Source organism: Aptenodytes patagonicus, chromosome 2 (assembly GCF_965638725.1).
Source record: "Aptenodytes patagonicus chromosome 2, bAptPat1.pri.cur, whole genome shotgun sequence".
Taxonomy (NCBI): domain Eukaryota; kingdom Metazoa; phylum Chordata; class Aves; order Sphenisciformes; family Spheniscidae; genus Aptenodytes; species Aptenodytes patagonicus.
Window position 1 is genome coordinate 167,181,043 of NC_134950.1, and position 16,460 is coordinate 167,197,502.

Sequence of the window (16,460 nt, forward strand, 5' to 3'; positions counted from 1 at the left end):
TTCTGGCCATTCTAATGTGGCTGGTTGCCTGCTGTCTATTCCATATTTGCGGAGCGGTAAAGCCCCGAAGGCATGATGTCTTCGTGTGCCTATAGCATGTGAGCGATAGGACTGTGCGCTCTGGCCGCAGCCCCAAGCTATTGGCACAGTGCTGTGTTCTGCCAAGCCATGTGGAAAACCTGGCCCTGAACACAGGCACTGGTTAGATAACTGATCGTTTCCTCTGGAAACAAATGGAATCATTCAAATGAAGGAGCAACTAGTGAGTGAGGGCTGCTTATTGTAACAGAGCTAATTATGTAGAAAAAACAGTCATGGGAGCAGGGAGGGCTTAAGGGTGAATAAACATATTTGATGGTTAAGTGGGCAAAAAAGTGAGTTGGTGAAAGCTTCCGCTTTTGTTTTTTCAGGGTTGGATTGAGATCGTTGGCTGTGCTGATCGTTCCTGCTATGACCTCTCCTGCCACGCCCGTGCCACCAAAGTTCCTCTTATAGCTGAGAAGCCTCTCAAAGAACCTATATCCTTTCAGAATAAACCAGATTCTCTTGAAGTGAAAAGTGATTTGACAGTGAGATGTCTTGGAGAGCTGTGCAGCTCTATTTTAAGTTACATCTGTAAATTTAACAGGGAAACCTAGAGCTACAGACCAGCATGACTTTGGGAAGTAACCTGCAAAGAATTGAGCATGTGGGTGACTACTCAGGTGGGCAAAGGGGATTTACTATTGTGCTTGGGGGTTTTTTTTAGCTTAATGCTAGGCTCTGTTTTGACTGTGAAGCATGGTTTAAATGTGAATGGTTTAAATGTGGGGTTACTATCCCAGGTTACTCCGTGTCATTCCATGGTTCTGCTGCTAGCTGTACTTGTAAAAGAAAGTTGTATTCTTTCAAAATTTGTGACCTTCTGCCCTTCAGTATTTTTTTATTTTTCCTTTCCTCTCTTGGAGGGAAGTTTCTTAATCCATTAGCAGAGATTTCTTTGTGTTGTGTAGCAGTGAGCTTTGACATAGCAAAAGAACCAGGCCCTGCTTTCTGTCATCTCAAACTCCTTAACTGCCTCGTACAGAACAGTCAGCGTTGTTCAGTTTGAGGCAAATAAGGGAGCCATTGGTAAAGCTTATAAGAAGGATGCAAAGGTGGTGATGGAATACCTTTCCATGTGTGATGAGTGTTACATCACTGAGATGGAGCAGCTGCTCAACGAGAAAGGGTGAGCTGGCTGTGTGTTCATGGGACCCTTCTCTGATACCTCTGATGAGGGTTCCCAAAGTGCTGCTGGATTAATTTGAGCCACCTGAAACCAGCTTCCTCTTCAGAGTAGGCTGAGTGGATCATCTGAAATGTTTTAGTGCTGTCCCTTCTGCCACGTCATTGCTGGTCATCCATCAACATATCTCTTGATATATGCACATAAATGTGTAACCATGGTATCCAAATATTTGTTTATTTGCGTGGGAATGAGCTTCTGGCTTTAGTAGGATCATCCCATAAGAGAGACACCTCAGTGAAATTGGAAGTGTTTACCAGCTTCCCTGCTCTAGTTTGAGAGTTGGCCAGGGCTGGCAGATGGTTTTGAACTTAATTTTAAAATTAATCAAATAATTCTGTGAGTGATGGAACAAAATAGTTAAATGAGAACCAAAACTTGTGCGAGTATCCTCCAATGTTTAGTGATACGCTTTAGGACCTATTGCAGTCTTTGACTTACTGGGGCAGCAATTTGTATGTTTTTCCTCGACCTGTCTGCCTGTATTCCTAACACATGCAGGAACTGAAAATGTAAGAGATCTCTACAGTTGTCAAATTTGGCTGAAGCAGGCCAACAGCTGTATATGTTATGAGAAGGCTAATGGTGCAATAACACAAAATAAACTTTATTTCCTGCTTGAAATGGTACAAGGAGTAGGATCAATGAATACATTCCAGAATGGTAACATTTACATCTTTTTTTTTTTTAATTTTTATTTTTTTTTCCCTGAGATAAGATTTATTTCTTTTACATTTCCATGAATGTGAAAGTATAGAAAAAACAGTAGCACTCAAAATGGGGAGAGAAACTATTGCAGAATATGGTGATATGTACACACATCAAAACCAGAAAAAAGTGAACTCAGTTCATCCAGAATCCCACTGAAATGATTCAATAGTTCAGTTATAAGCAGTATCCCGGGTTTGAATTGATAGTGGACAGCAAATCATGACTGTGTTTAAACTCAGCATCCAGTTGTGGCTGCATTCAGAGCAAAGCCTTTATAAACTTCAGCCCATGTGGTGTCGGGTCCAAATGCAGGCGTTTAGCACACGCTTTTCTTAAACATGTTGGTTTTTGCGTTATGCCGATCTGAATGCTTCAGCAAGGAGGGTACCGTTGCTGAGTACATGTTGACAGTGTCAGTATGTCAGACCTGCCTTTCATATGACCATGTTTGTATAAATCCATGATGTGAAGCCCTCAGGTTTACAGCAGCAGGACGTGTTAGGACGCATAATAATAAAGACATTTGCTTCCTGAAGGGAGATAGGTCAATACAGCTTGAGTTCTCCTTGGCAAGGAGTGTGTGCTAGTTGCAAGTTAGCAAGGAGCAAGAGAAAGTAGTTAGAAGAGCATAATATCAAAACCTTTAGAAATAAGCAATAAAGTAACGGTGCTGTATCCTCCCCTTTGGTATCTGTGAAAATGCACGGTACCTTCTGACACAGCTCCGTTTTCATGAGAAGTCCGTGCACTCGACAAGATGTACAGTCTGCAGCAAGTGCCTGCTTTGTGTGCCTCCCTTTTTTTCTTTTAATGTATATGCTTCATCCTGAGATCCTTCCATTTCCTAATTGAGTTTGCTTTGGGATGTTAACCACAACTAGGTTCACTGTGATTATGAAGATGGTTGCTTTTAATGTAGATGTAGTAATTTTATTATTAACATACATTTCTTTTAATGGGTATGCCACATGTTTCTTTGATCTCTGGGATTTGCCCTGGCTTCTATCGTCCCACTTTTAAAGTCAGCCTGCCGACGCAATTAAGGAAATATAACTTGTTTGTTTATTACTGTAGCTTTTAAGTGACTTCTTTTTTCTTTGCAGGGAATTCACTGTTGAAACTGAAGGGAAAACTTTTAAATTAACAAAGGACATGGTTACTGTGAAGAGATTTCAGAAAACATTGCATGGTAAATTTGTATCTTTGTTGTTTGATCATCAAAAATAAGAGGCAGATCAGGATACACTGTGAATGTGAACTTTATTAGTTGCATTGTCCTGTTAGTATTGTACAGTGGCACAGGAAGAATGTGAAATGTTATTTCCTTGAAATTTGACAATTTAAGAGAGTTGGAAAGCGCTCACACAGCAGTGGGATTTCAGTGACTATTGATGTAGGCCTTCTGCCTGCTTGTTGCCTGGTTTGCTCAGTAACCCATTTAATAGGCTTTGGGTGGCGTATTATATTCATGCTGCTTCAGTCGCATATTCTAGGATTTGTAAGGTCCCACGTGATGCTAAGAACCAGCTGCTGTAGTGATGGAGGAGCTGGGGAAGGTGCACCAGCGTTGGGAACTTTCATCTTCAGTGCAGCAGACGGGTTGTGGCAGTCTGTTGGTAGGGCTGTAGGCAGATCTCTGTGCTCAGAGCTCCTGTTGTCGCTCCACTGCCTGGAGTCAAGTCTTCTGGCACCTGCCAGCTCGCCAGGCTGCCATGCTGACCAGACTTTTTAAGCTGACAAGTCCAGTCAGTTCCTCTGGTAGTCGATAATCACATCAGCTTTGGTCAGCGACTCCATCTCCACAGAGCTTTTGTCCCGATGTGGGAAATGGGGCTAGAAGGTAACTTTCCAAAATGCATGGATTTAGTTTCTCAAAGAAGTCTTGTCTTTCCAGCCAGCTCTGTAAGCGCCTCACCCAAGGTCGTTTGGGAAGTCTTTGACAGAGCTGGAGACTGATAGATTTTTCCCCAGTTCATACTGTAACTAGTGGATCATCCTGCCCTAGGTTGGGAACATGATAAATGCTCCTAGGAAGGAGTAGAGCAACTTGTAGCATGTGCAGAATGTGTTTGTTCTTGCAGCTGCTGAGCCTTTGAGATGTCCAAGTGTCTTTCAGTCAGCACGTGCTGCTGCTGTGCCAGGCTTTGCTTTGTCACAGCTTCAAAGAAGGAATCAGAGTTGTAACTGTTAGTGATTGTAGTATTGCTGGGGGCCAGCAAGTAGAACCCCAGTTGCTGGTTTTCCTTTAAATTTGTGCATTTGGCAGTTTGGCTGCTGTCTGCAAGCAGGAGGCAAAGCTCATGGTTTCCCCCTCTCTTGTCTTGAAAACTGGTTGGTCAATACACAAATAAAACAGGACCATCCTTTAGGAAGGTGAAGTCCCACCCCGGGTTAGAGGCTAGGCTCTCTAGGCACATAGAGTGGGAGGCAAGTCAGGGTGCAGTGCTGGAGAGCTGGATTCTACCCTTGACTTTCAAAAGCAGCTGATGCCTATAATTGTTGTTTCTTCTCCAGTTGCTCTCTGGGCTTTTTCTAAAAAGCTGCACTGTTTGAGCAGGGCAGCTGCCCACTGGGCTTCTTCCATACACAGAGGGGAGAAGGGGGAAAAAGCCTCTTTGACAGAAGTGTGGCAAGGACTGGAGAGAATGACGGGTATATAATAATGTAGCATATCACATCTCCTGAGAATTTTTGCGAACACTAACTAGTTGATCCTTGTTCTTTCCCAATCTCGTGATACATTGCAGGGGGAGGGAGAATAGGGAGGGGAGCAGCACTGAAGCAGGCAGCTGAACGACTCACGAATACAGAGAGAGTCTTTCCTGGAATTTGAGTTGGATCTGAAGCTCCATGCTTCTCCGCTCAGACTGCAGGATACTGAGGCTGTGTCTGTACATTAAACCAAAGTGGGCCAGGGATTGAGCTTTATCCTGCCATCGTCCAGGCTGTTTAATTGCTAGCATATTCCCTGGCACAGTTTTGGTCTATGCCAAATAGCACTCTCCCAGACAATTCCTGGACATAGTTTGTGGCTTGGTGTGGAGCGGGGACTGTTCCCAGTGAACAGTTTGGGTGAGGCTTTGCTGTTGTGAAGTGGAGGAGGGTTTATCTGTGTGGATGCAAGTTGTGCTGTGCTATTTGCTCTCAGGGCCAGAGAAGGGGCCCTGACTTGTTATTTACAGCCTAAATACATTCTGTATGTGGACTAAGTCCAAATCTCTACTTCAGGTATTTCTATTTAGAGCAGAAATGTTTAACCTTTCATTTCCATGTGCTCAGCTACATGTAATCAGAACTTCTGAGCAGAAGGGCAGCTTCAGTAAACACATCTTTTTTGTGTATAAATTCTTCTTTAATGATGACGTGGGTTCTTCTGTATTCCAGTGGAAGAAATCATCCCAAATGTAATTGAACCCTCATTTGGTATTGGGAGGATCATGTATACAGTGTTTGAACACACATTTCACATCCGGGAAGGAGACGAGCAGAGAACGGTGAGCTTTCCTGTGGCTGGGCCTCAGCTTAAAACCAGCTGCAAGCATTTGCCTTTCCCTGACATCCAGGGGAAGGACTAAAGTAAGACTGCACAATACACAGTAGAGATGGGAAAACCCAGGTGGGCTGTTGAATTGCTGTTTTTGCCAGCGTACGTGTCATTTATACACGCGCAGTGAGAGCATTCTGGGGCAGTGTGTGCATGAGGCTCTCACTGTATTACTGGCAAGGGGGTGAGAAATTCCTCCTTCTGGATTCACACTTGGCAATGTCCCATCACTCGGAGAAAGACGTCTCTTCAGTGTTTTATTTCCTCTCTCTTTGCTGCTTTTCCTGGAATCATAGCTCCGTGCAGCAAGATGGACAATAGACTGTTTCCTCAGTCCCCCATGACTGAGGGGGGGACTTCAACCTTCTCTGATTCTGGGCATCTCTAAAATCTTGGCCTGAAACTTTGCTGTAGCAGGGGCCAGAGGGAAGTGTGTGTTACGTACAGACGGCCAGCCTGTTCCAGCCAGTGCCCAAACTGTGATGCTTCGCGCCATTGCTGGTGGCCCATGGGAAGCTGGTTGTAAACTTGATGCTGGTTCCTGTTTGTTGTTTCTGGCTGCTAGACTGTGTTTATAGAAAAGAAAAATAACAGCGCTCTGGTACCACAGGATGTGATACAATTATGAGTGGGGGGAACAGGATTCAGGAGCCCAGAGTTAGGACACAGTTGACTTTCAATCACAAACTGCTCATGAAGTCTGAAATATTGGACTTATCTTCCTTCTAGTACCCATTTACTTTCTGTGTAGCCTGGGCTGCTCTCTATTGTGGTACGTCTCAATTGCATTACCTCTGTACCCTTACAGGCCTTGCTGATTGCCAGGAAAGATTTTATTTTTTCCTCCCCTTTTGGCACATTACTTTTTTTTTTTTTCCTGAGTGTGTCTGTGGAGGGTTCTGAAAACTTTTGAGCTGCATATACTCCATGTGTGTGCAGAGTCTCTGTGGGAATCAAACAGGGAGTGAGATGATTGTGAGAACTCTTCTCTTTAGACTGGGTATGAGACTAAATCTCCTGGAAAGACCCCTTTACCCTTCATTTTTCTGTAATTCAGATGAGGTTCACTTTCTTCAGGGAGGGCTCTGGTAGACCTCTTTTGGTGGGAGGTAATGTTTGGCTGTCAGGAGGGAAGGGGGAGTGGAGGACAGCTGGAGAAAATCAATCTTGCTTCAGTGGTGTGAGGTGTTGCTGCTGGAGCCTTGAATGCTGATGTCTTACAGAAGGCCAGCTGGTCGCCTGGAACAGTCACCCTGCCTCCGACCTCAGAGCTTATTCTCACCTCCTAAGAACCTTGCCTAACCATTAAACTTGTATTTATTTGTGCTTTTTCTTTTTTCTTTAGTTCTTCAGCTTCCCAGCTGTTGTAGCACCATTCAAGTGTTCCGTTCTTCCTCTAAGCCAGAATCAGGAATTCATGCCTTTTGTCAAGGAGTTATGTAAGTGTATTAAGCACTGTGGGTGCAATGGGGATGTGCACTGGGAAGGGAATTTTCTTCCTCAGTGCTACAGAGAGAAAACAGCACTGGGATCACGTGGCTCTCACATGTGCAAAGGGAGAGCCGTCGAACTAAAACAGCTGAGTTGGTTGGTATCAGTCAGCTTTGGGTATCTGTCAAACTCTTCAGTCTAGCCTCAGAAAACCCAACTCCCTGCCCTTCCATGTGTTGGTTTGCAGCGTACAAGACATTTCTTTTTTTCCTTTTGTGTCAAAAAGAAATCTTTCCCACTGCTTAGGAGCAGCTGTCAGGAGCAATGGGGTTTTGGTTTTTTTTTTTTTTTTTGAATGAAGTTCTTTTCTTTGCTCTTGTTGGCCAGCTAATTTATTGAATTGGTCCCAGAGCTGCTGAGCCTCCAAGCGTTCTATCAAAATGCCCACTGGTACCGTCTCAAAGTGAATACATGAAGGATAGGAATGTGGGCTGCATGTCAGACAGTGCCTTTTGCTGTTGGCATCAGTTCTGCTCCGGACCACGCCTCCCCATGCTGGACATGCTGCTGCACACATGTAAGGCTGGCATGTTTTTGAGTTAAAGCAGAGTTGTGGGACTGTAATGACAGGTTGAAGAAATCAGTGACTTTGGTCTTTGGGTGAGAGTCGAGTGATGCTATGTGGAGAGCTGTGAGAGTAGCAGTGGTACCTGTGGGGTGGGTTTGAGCTTGTAGTCTTGGCAGGGACTGGAACACTGGATCTTCTGTCAAAATAAAAATGAGGGTGTCTGATGCTGCTTGAAACCAGGATGCATGGTGCCTCGCTTCAGGTAGTGCCACGAGGATGTGGGAGGCCACTGCTAGGATCATGTTGCCTGCTGAATATGTAATGACTCCTGGTGATCCCCCCTTCTCTGCTTCTTGCAGCTGAAGCACTCACCAGGAACGGCATCTCTCACAAGGTGGATGATTCCTCTGGATCCATCGGCCGGCGCTATGCCAGGACTGACGAGATCGGCGTGGCCTTCGGGATCACGATCGATTTTGACACTGTTAACCGGACGCCTCACACGGCCACCCTGAGAGACCGTGACTCGATGCGTCAGATCCGAGCCGAGGTAAAGGGCAGGCAGATGGGTTTGGCTGCTTACAGAGCCAAGTCTGTTTCTTACGGGCTAGGGGAGAGCATTAGCTGCTATTTCTGATCCAGCAATGACTCTGGTCTACGCGGGAGCTGCCTCCAGCTCCTGTAGGCAATTTAGCTATTCTGAGAAATCCCCAGGGAAGAGATACTGGTCAAACAGAAGATGCTGGCTCTGCTGCTAAAGTGGGGAGAGGCTTTTGTTTTCCTGGGATGCAGAGGTGTTGATCTTACTTGAAAGCCATGCCTTGTGCTGATTGCACTGCTCTTTAGAGTGCCTCTTTCTGAGTGAAGGTTGCTGAGTAAATGCATTTGCTGGGTTGTGTCTGGCTTTCAAAGGCAGGGCTCCTCTGAATCCACAGGCACCAAAAGGCAGATGATCTTTGCCTACTACAGGCTGGCTGGCAGAGCACAGCACAGACATAACTCCTCAAAGCTTGCTTCTTGCCGGTGTTGCTTGTGCAGCACCAGTGAAGCTGGTGAACCATTGCCCAAAAGCCACACCTGCCCTAAGCATGCTCTGCTAGTACAGCCATAATACAGAGACTGGAATAGCAAAGCTCCCCACAGTGGTCTCATCACCTGTGAGCAAAACCTGCTCAGAGCTGTGGACACGCGGTCTCGGCACCTCTGTCGTGCCCTTCTCTCCCTGGCCCCCAGCAGGAACGCAGTTTGGCTCCTGTAGGAGGAGGAGTTAGTGCTGATCTTCGAGGCTGAGTTGTTCTAGCTCCACTCTGTACAAAAGCACCTGCACTGCTCGGGGCTATTGAGCTGGCTGTGGGTTTGGTTCAGTGTAACAGGCGGTGCCAGCTCCTCAGGGCACCCATCTGTCTCTGTATCACCTGGATGACCTCTCACTGCCGAGCAGCAGAGACGAGACTTCGTTACCCTTCAATTTTTGCAAATTTTCTAGTTTCTCTAGCTGATCCTTCACACCATGACAGCGTGCTGTGAGGAGCAAAGAAAAGGCAATTGGCAGCTTCTTTTATGCTGGTCTTACAGTAAATAGGGCCTGGCTAAATCCTGGCTTACAACATCTTTTGGATGTGTGTATTATTTTCTTTCCCTTCCAAAACTGTAACATAACACTACCAGGGATGAACCTTGCTGTGGTCCACCACAGTGACAGTTGCATTTCCCTCATGGGTCACCCTGAACAACTGAGCAGTCTGCTGAGATGACACAGGCTGTGATTTAAGATGTCCTCCTAGTCAATGGGTTTTCTCCCCAAAAATGATCTTGCAGGAAGATACCTTGCACCTGTTCTGTTGCTGATGTAAAAATTACCCGTGTTCCCCAAGTATCCAACAGAGCAACTTGATTCCGATGGCTTCATGTTTCATATGTCTTTGTGACTTTGCCTGCAGATCTCTGAACTTCCTGCCATCATTCGTGACCTGGCGAACGGTTATCTAACTTGGGCTGACGTTGAGGCAAAGTATCCACAATTTGAGGGACAAGAGACTGGCAAAAAGGACACAATAGAGGAATAAAGAAAAGGAACTGAAGTAAAATCCCGTCAAATGTCCACTTTTTACTGTTCATGTTAATATGAAATAAACTTATCGTGTATTATTCAAAGCTGCATTGTTTGTGCACACAGGGACTATTTGGTTTTTTTTTTTCCTCAATTGCTACCCGAATTTAACTTCAAAAACTGAAATAATTGCAGTCCAAGTTAAAGGTGTTATGAATAAAACCGCCATTATATATGCCTGCTTCTCTGTGTTCGTGTAGCCTTGTACTTTCTTCAGAAATGTCTTCCCCCGCCCCCTGCTTATGGCTGTGTGTCTTACAGGTTTATTACAGCCCCTCAAGAAGTCAGGGACCATGCACCCTTTCATCTGGGTTCAGATCACCTCAGACTCTCGTGCAAGACGGTACTAGTTGCTTGGCCTCGTGTTTATGAAGGGGATGATCCAGGTGTCAGTCTTCCTTTCACCGTTGCACAGTGCTTCAAGCAGCTGCCTTAAGAGAAGGGTTCAGTGCTTTCTTTTGGCTGCAGGTGTTTAATACCTGTTTCTGCAGAGTTCGGAGCGTTTACATGCAGCAGAACAGAGAGGGGGTGGAAAATCCTATTCCAGTTCCTGCTCTTGCTTGGTATGGTTGGTTGCTTGGCTAAGGGAGCGAGCAGCTAGGAGCGTGGAGAGTAGGAGTGCTGGCAGGGTCGCTTTTTCATGGAATGTCTTCTTGCAGCAAGGACTGAAACCAGAGATTGCCCTAAGCGGGTGGGAAAAGCGCCAGGTACCCTTTGACTTCCCCGGGCATTGGAGAAATTCAAACCCACGTGCTGACAGTGTCTTACCGCGGCCGGAGGTGGGAATGGCACCTTAGTGTTTGGGGAGCACTAAACCCTGCCTGACCCAGACCAGTTAAGAGAGGCCTCACGCCCACTGGTGCTTCAGTCTCTCATCCCACTGAGAAGCGGAGAGGCAAGGTCTTGTCTCCTTCCATGTCATTTCTTCTCAGCCTACTCAGCTGTCCTCCAGCCCTTGGAGAGTGGTCTGGTACTGCCATCACAGGGATTTCTATCCCTGGGCTAGAAACCTCTCCAGAGGGTAGGGAAGCATCCTTCTCCAAGCTTTTGCTTGGAGCTGCTTTAAAGACAGGTCAGAAAACATGAACTCTAGCACTGTGCCAGATGTGGCTGACTGGAGATCTGCAATGATAGGTGACGTCCTGGGCTGGCAGAGCAGGCACCGTGCAGCTTCGAGGAGCCCTGGCAGCAGGCATGGCTTTCAGCCGTGATCTCTCCCTGCCCTGTGCCTGGGGCTGGCTCCCAGGAGTGACTCCTACAGGGCTCAATCTCCTATTTCTGCCGCTGCCACGTGGCTGCAGGGGAAGCCGAGCTGGAAATCGTTGCGTTGGCTGAGTCCCTTGCACGTCTGCAAGAGCTCTCTTTAAAACGTGACTGCAGACAATGCTGCACGGTGAAATCAAATGATGACCTGAGCGCTTTAGCCAAAATAATAACTAATAATAAATTCCTCTGAATCACAGAGTCTTAGATATGAAATAAACTGGATGCTCTTGAGAGGCCTCTGATCTGATGCCCTAGAAAATTCCCAAAATTCCCAGTGGGGAGAAGCAAGGTTGGTGTTTCAATGGGAAGAACCTGAGCAGTGTAGCTGCAGGTTGCAATTTGCCTGCCTGCCCTTGCCCGTCTGTCCCTGATAACTAAATATGGGGCCCGATCCCCACCTTTCTTCAGCCCTGGCGTAAATAAGACCTGCCACTGCTGGCTCTGTCAGCCGCAGGTGCATAAGCCTCTTCTAAGAAGCTTTTAGCTGCGTTACAGCCTTGCATAAGCAGGTCTGATACTTGGCAAGGAAAGGCTTTAAAGAAAGGAATGCAGAAGAGGATGCTTGGAACCATCAATTGATTCGTGTGACTGGAAGCTGCTTTCTCTGCGCTAGCGGCTGATACCTTTTCCAGATTGGCAGGCAAACAGTAATTAGTGAACGTTTCTAAGTGATTTCCTTTAGTTTTAGCTAAACTTTTGCAGAAGCAGATGGACCGGGGGCATTGGAGAGGGAGGGGCAGACACAGGCGGGGAGGGTGGCGGTTTCACCATGCCCATAAATCACTGTGCTGCTGATTTTGTTTTGCTTTGCTGGGCTTGGCTGCATGAATTCATCCTGGTGGTGACAGCAGGTATGCGGTCACCGCTTTCGGTCGTCCTTTTCCTCCTCAGACTGCATCCTTGAGTTAAACCGGCCGTTCTACGGATCTGCCTTGTGCCTGAAAGGGGCTAGTGGAAAGAGGTGCCTGGAGCAGGGCGAACGCCCCAGGGGTGTTTCTTCCACCTGGGGCTGCTCCAAGTACCTGCAACGTGTAAGCTGTGGAGCTGTGCGCCTGTGGATCTCTGCTAGGAGGCTTTCTTGGCCTCGGTTTCCCCTGTGCTGGGGCAAGCGAGGGTCGTCATCTTTGGCAAAATCTCCAAGATGCACAGAGCTAATGTAATAAATTAAGCCTGGTTATTAATTTGAGTGAAACACGGACTAGACGAGCCAAGGTGCCTGCGTGCCAGGTGCTGTACAAGCCCAGCCAGCAGCCCGCGGGCAGGGAGAGGAGTACAGAAGGGCAGGCAGGGCTTTCCAAAGCGATCAGTGCTTCGGGGTGTCCCTGTTTTGGAGGATCCGAGTGGACCCTGAAATGACTTGGGTTTTGAGCTGCATCGAGGGACCTGCCTGCCTCCAAGCAGGTCTCAGACCCACTCGCTCCCAGCCGCTCCCGCTGCCTGCCGTTGCCTTTTGAGCAGCGGCTGGAAACTCGGGTCAACTCCTCTTTGTCCATCTCCCTGCTGCTCTCCATGCTTGAAAAAGGTAATTAAGCACCCCCACACTGCCAGCAAACATAGCAGTACTATTTCCTTTATGTAAGAACAGACGAAAGTTTGCAGCCATGAGCGGGAAACCATCACCAGGGAACTAATTAGCAAATTGTGTCTCAACTTCACTGCTTGGCCTTCAAAGGAGATTGTTAGCCCAGGACGCAGGTAAACCCTGCATGTGGTTCGTAGTTAAAAACCTTGTTATTTAAAATACAAACAAGCCCTGGAACTAGCTGCGCTGTGTTAAATCCGTTCAAGTAGAGACCTGACCAATGCTAGCCACAAGCGAGGTGCTCCTGCCGTTGCAGAGGGCAAGGGATGAGGATGGTTTTGGAGGAGGTGCAATCTAGAGCCCAGCCAGACGGATGCTGATGGTGGCTGCCCCGGCCCTGCCTGACGTCCCTGGGCAGCTGAGCTGCCCATCCCCTTCTTGGCTCACAGCCTGTGTCGCTGTGAGATGTAGCCAGCTGAACACCCGTGTTCTTGTCCTGACTCATATGTACATGATTTGCAAAAAGGTGCTTGCTCACCTGTGTTTCAAGCAAACAAATAAGCTGGGACGTGTCTGAGGACATACTTAATTAAAAATTAGGACGGTACGGATTTTACCTGCTGCTCCAGCAATGCAAAGCAGCAATTTGCCAGGCTTTACCGGTGTCTGTGCTGATTCCTGGCTGCTGGGAGCTGCACCCATCAGCTAGTAGGTACCAAATAACCAGGTGCTGTGACTTGTGACCAACACTTGATCATGCAACGATCTTCAAACTCCTTCAAAGGGAACTGCAAAAAATAGCTCAGAAGAGACTGTCTAGTGCCACTCTGCTTAAATTCACCCTGGGAGGGCTCTGCCCTTTCCTTGCTGGTGCTTAGGCACTGAGGAGCTGATGCGAGCTGAGCAGGGTGCACCCTTCAGCGAGCAGCACTCGCTTCCCAGAAGAGGGTGCTGTCAGGCAGAAAATAGCAAGCACAAGGAAGGTATTTAGGCACCGAAACCGTATGTTTTATTTTTAACTCTTCTGGGTGTTTCAGTTGTGCTGCAGCCCTGGCCCTTCAGCACTGCGTTGCTCTAACACTGTTGTTAATGGCTGAAAATGCTGTTGCAGCCTGGATTTTAATGTAAGTGAGACAACAATCCTAAGAAAGTCTTAGAAACGAAGTTGATAGTAGTTCATCTTCAGGGGAGTGCATAGCTGGGGTGTAAGAGTGAAGTTTGGATCCCCCTGCCATGAGCTTATGGAGTTGGGGGGATCCATCTGATTAAATGCAATTATTTACAGCCTGGATGGCTGTAGCCTCCCGGGCAGCCTCCGTGATCAGCGGAGCCCGGGGCAGGATTTGTCTCAGTCTTAAGTGGGCATTGCAAACAGGCGTCACGAAACCGCTGGTTTTGCTCCGCTGACGGAAGGGGATGCCGGGGAGGGGAGCAGAGCCGACGCCTGAAGGCAGCGGCGTGAACCTTGCCTAGCCTGCGCGTTGCAAAAATCCCCCTGATAAAAAACAAAGCTGAAGGTGACAGGCTTGTCCTAACAAAGACAGATCCAACAGATGTACTTTGGAAATTCAGCTTAAACCTTTTTGATTCCTATCTTTGCTGTGACCTGTGATTCACCTTCTGCACCAGATAGGCAGAGTTTAGTATTTATAAGCGGGGGCTGCTGAACCTCAATCTAACTCTGCATCGCTTTGCCACACTCATTTCCATGTTCCTATCCGAGCTGATCATGTAACACTCCACTTTCTGCTGTAATCTGCAGCTATCTCCCCTGCAAGGGGATGGGAGAACGTTGCTCATTCATTTTATAAAGCTACGAAAAATGAAAAGCACTGGCAAAGCCCATTGGTCCTAAGTAATGTCTCGGCTTGCATCGCCGGGACTCCAGCTCTGGATTTAAACAGCATTTAGGGTCATCCTCACTTTTAGGAAGCGTGTGAAGAAGGGCAGTAGAAAAGAAAGGTTCATTTTCTCTTCTAATACAAGAAGTGGTGAATAATCAATAAAATTGGCAGGTGACAGTTTTAAAATAGGTACTTGGAGGAAAGATCACTGTGTATTTGTGCGGTTCTTCCTCTCCTTTCTATGCATCTTCTGGTGGCTCTTGGCTGGTTGTCCTGGTTTCGGCTGGGATAGAGTTAATTTTCTTCCTAGCAGCTGGTACAGTGCTGTGGTTTGGATTTAGGATGAGAACAATGTTGATAACACACCGATGTTTTAGTTGTTGCTGAGCAGTGCTTACACTGGTCAAGGACTTTTCAGCTTCCCATGCTCTACCAACTGAGAAGGCTGGAGGTGCACAAGAAGCTGGGAGGGGGCACGGCCAGGACAGCTGACCCCAACTGGCCCAAGGGACATTCCATACCATGGGACGTCATGCTCAGTACATAAACTGGGGGAAAGCTGGCTGGGGGGGCCGCTGCTCGGGGACTGGCTGGGCATCGGTCGGCGGGTGGTGAGCAATTGTACTGTGCATCACTTGCTTTGTGTATTATTATTACTACTATTATTATTACTACTACTATTTTATTTTATTTCAATTATTAAACTGTTTTTATCTCAACCCACAAGTTTTCTCACTTTTACTCTTCCGATTCTCTCCCCCATCCCACGGGGGGGCGGGGAGAGTGAGCGAGCGGCTGTGTGGGGCTCAGTTGCCGGCTGAGGTTAAACCACGACACTGGTTTGTGAAGCCTGGGAGGTATAGGAAGCACCAGAGTCGTAATCAGTTGTTTTCCCAGCAGCCAACCCACACAGGCTAAATCCATCTATGCCAACCTTTAACTGATACAGTGCTAAGAGCAGCATTTAAGCCAATTGATCTGTAATTGGGTTAAACGGGCGCTGCTTCAGACCAGGCCTCTACGTCTTCATTTATAAATTGATGAGAAATGCAGCTGCTTTGCAGGAAGAAAAGTGAGAAACCCTCAGCACCTATTCCCAAAAAGCCAAAGCAAAGAAAGCTTGTCAGGGACTTTCCTTTTTGGTTTTCATTTCGGGAACAGAGCAAAGCTCTGCTCTTTCTTCAAAGGCTTCACATTAGTGAAAGGAGTATTTATATGAGACGTGTTGTTACAGCAACTGAACAGGAGCATGAGAATAAGGATTCCTGATCCTCTCCCAGGTAAATAATTCCCATATTTCTGAGCTTTGTTCTCCTCCGGTGTTAGGCAGCAATAGCAGTAGTGGCTGGAAAGTGCCTTTAGGGCTGGTTATACTGGTGGATATTTGCTACCCTCCCACTAACCCCAGCAGGTCCTGGCTGAGGTCCCACGCTGGTTCGCGCTCATCCAGCAGGCAATTCCCAATTGTACTGTTCTCAGGAGACGTAAAAATGAGCAGAGGTCTCATTCCTCCCTTTGCTAACTGTCCCCCCTCTGATCAAGAGCTCCTTGGTAATTTTCCAAATCCCGCAACCCCATTTGCAAAAATATAACGATGAAAAGGAAAGCCCACAATTGAATTTTCTGCCTCTTGGGGGAAATCAGATAGGAAATAATAAATATTTATTATATCCTCCAGGCAAAACCCTGCTGGTCACTAATACCTACAGATTAATTGTACTAATCCAGTGTGATCAAGAGGAGATGGTTGGCTACTTGGCATTATTTTGGTCCCTCGCCTATGAAACTCCATCTCCGTGTTTGAAAGAAAAGTCTTTACATAACCTTAATCACTCAGATAAGAAAAGGACTAAACTGTCCCAAAACATTTTATCTTCTGCACAGATGCTGCCTATGAATTTTGACTTGATTAAATAACACGGCAACATAATATTTTGTTCTGAATAACAAATGTCCCTCTGTAGGAGGGAAGGAGCAAGTCTACTTTCTCGACCGGCTGTTTGGTGCAAACAGAAATGGGGATTGGTGGAGGTTGGAGGATCCGGCAGTTCAACTGGTCAGAGAGAGTTGCTCGGAAAATAGCTAAGGGACACTGGAAAGAAACGTCCCATTGTGTCACCGAATGGCCTGTGACACATGTCTGGCTCAGAGAGGTCCCCAAATGTGTAGCCCAGGTGCCATCACAAACCAGAAAGCA

The 16,460-nt window shown here is 46.9% G+C and overlaps 1 protein-coding gene across 1 annotated transcript in view; it reads left to right on the forward strand.

The window, feature by feature from the left end:
- The window catches only part of GARS1 (glycyl-tRNA synthetase 1), a 28,887-nt gene extending 19,073 nt beyond the window's left edge, over window positions 1-9,814 (forward strand). The window contains exons 11-17 of the mRNA XM_076332014.1: window positions 411-518; window positions 1,065-1,210; window positions 3,082-3,167; window positions 5,363-5,472; window positions 6,868-6,961; window positions 7,881-8,071; window positions 9,462-9,814. Of these exons, the coding sequence (XP_076188129.1) occupies window positions 411-518; window positions 1,065-1,210; window positions 3,082-3,167; window positions 5,363-5,472; window positions 6,868-6,961; window positions 7,881-8,071; window positions 9,462-9,587 (861 nt within the window). The 3' untranslated portion in view covers window positions 9,588-9,814. The remainder of the gene's footprint in view (window positions 1-410; window positions 519-1,064; window positions 1,211-3,081; window positions 3,168-5,362; window positions 5,473-6,867; window positions 6,962-7,880; window positions 8,072-9,461) is intronic.
- The last annotated feature ends 6,646 nt before the right edge of the window (window positions 9,815-16,460 follow it).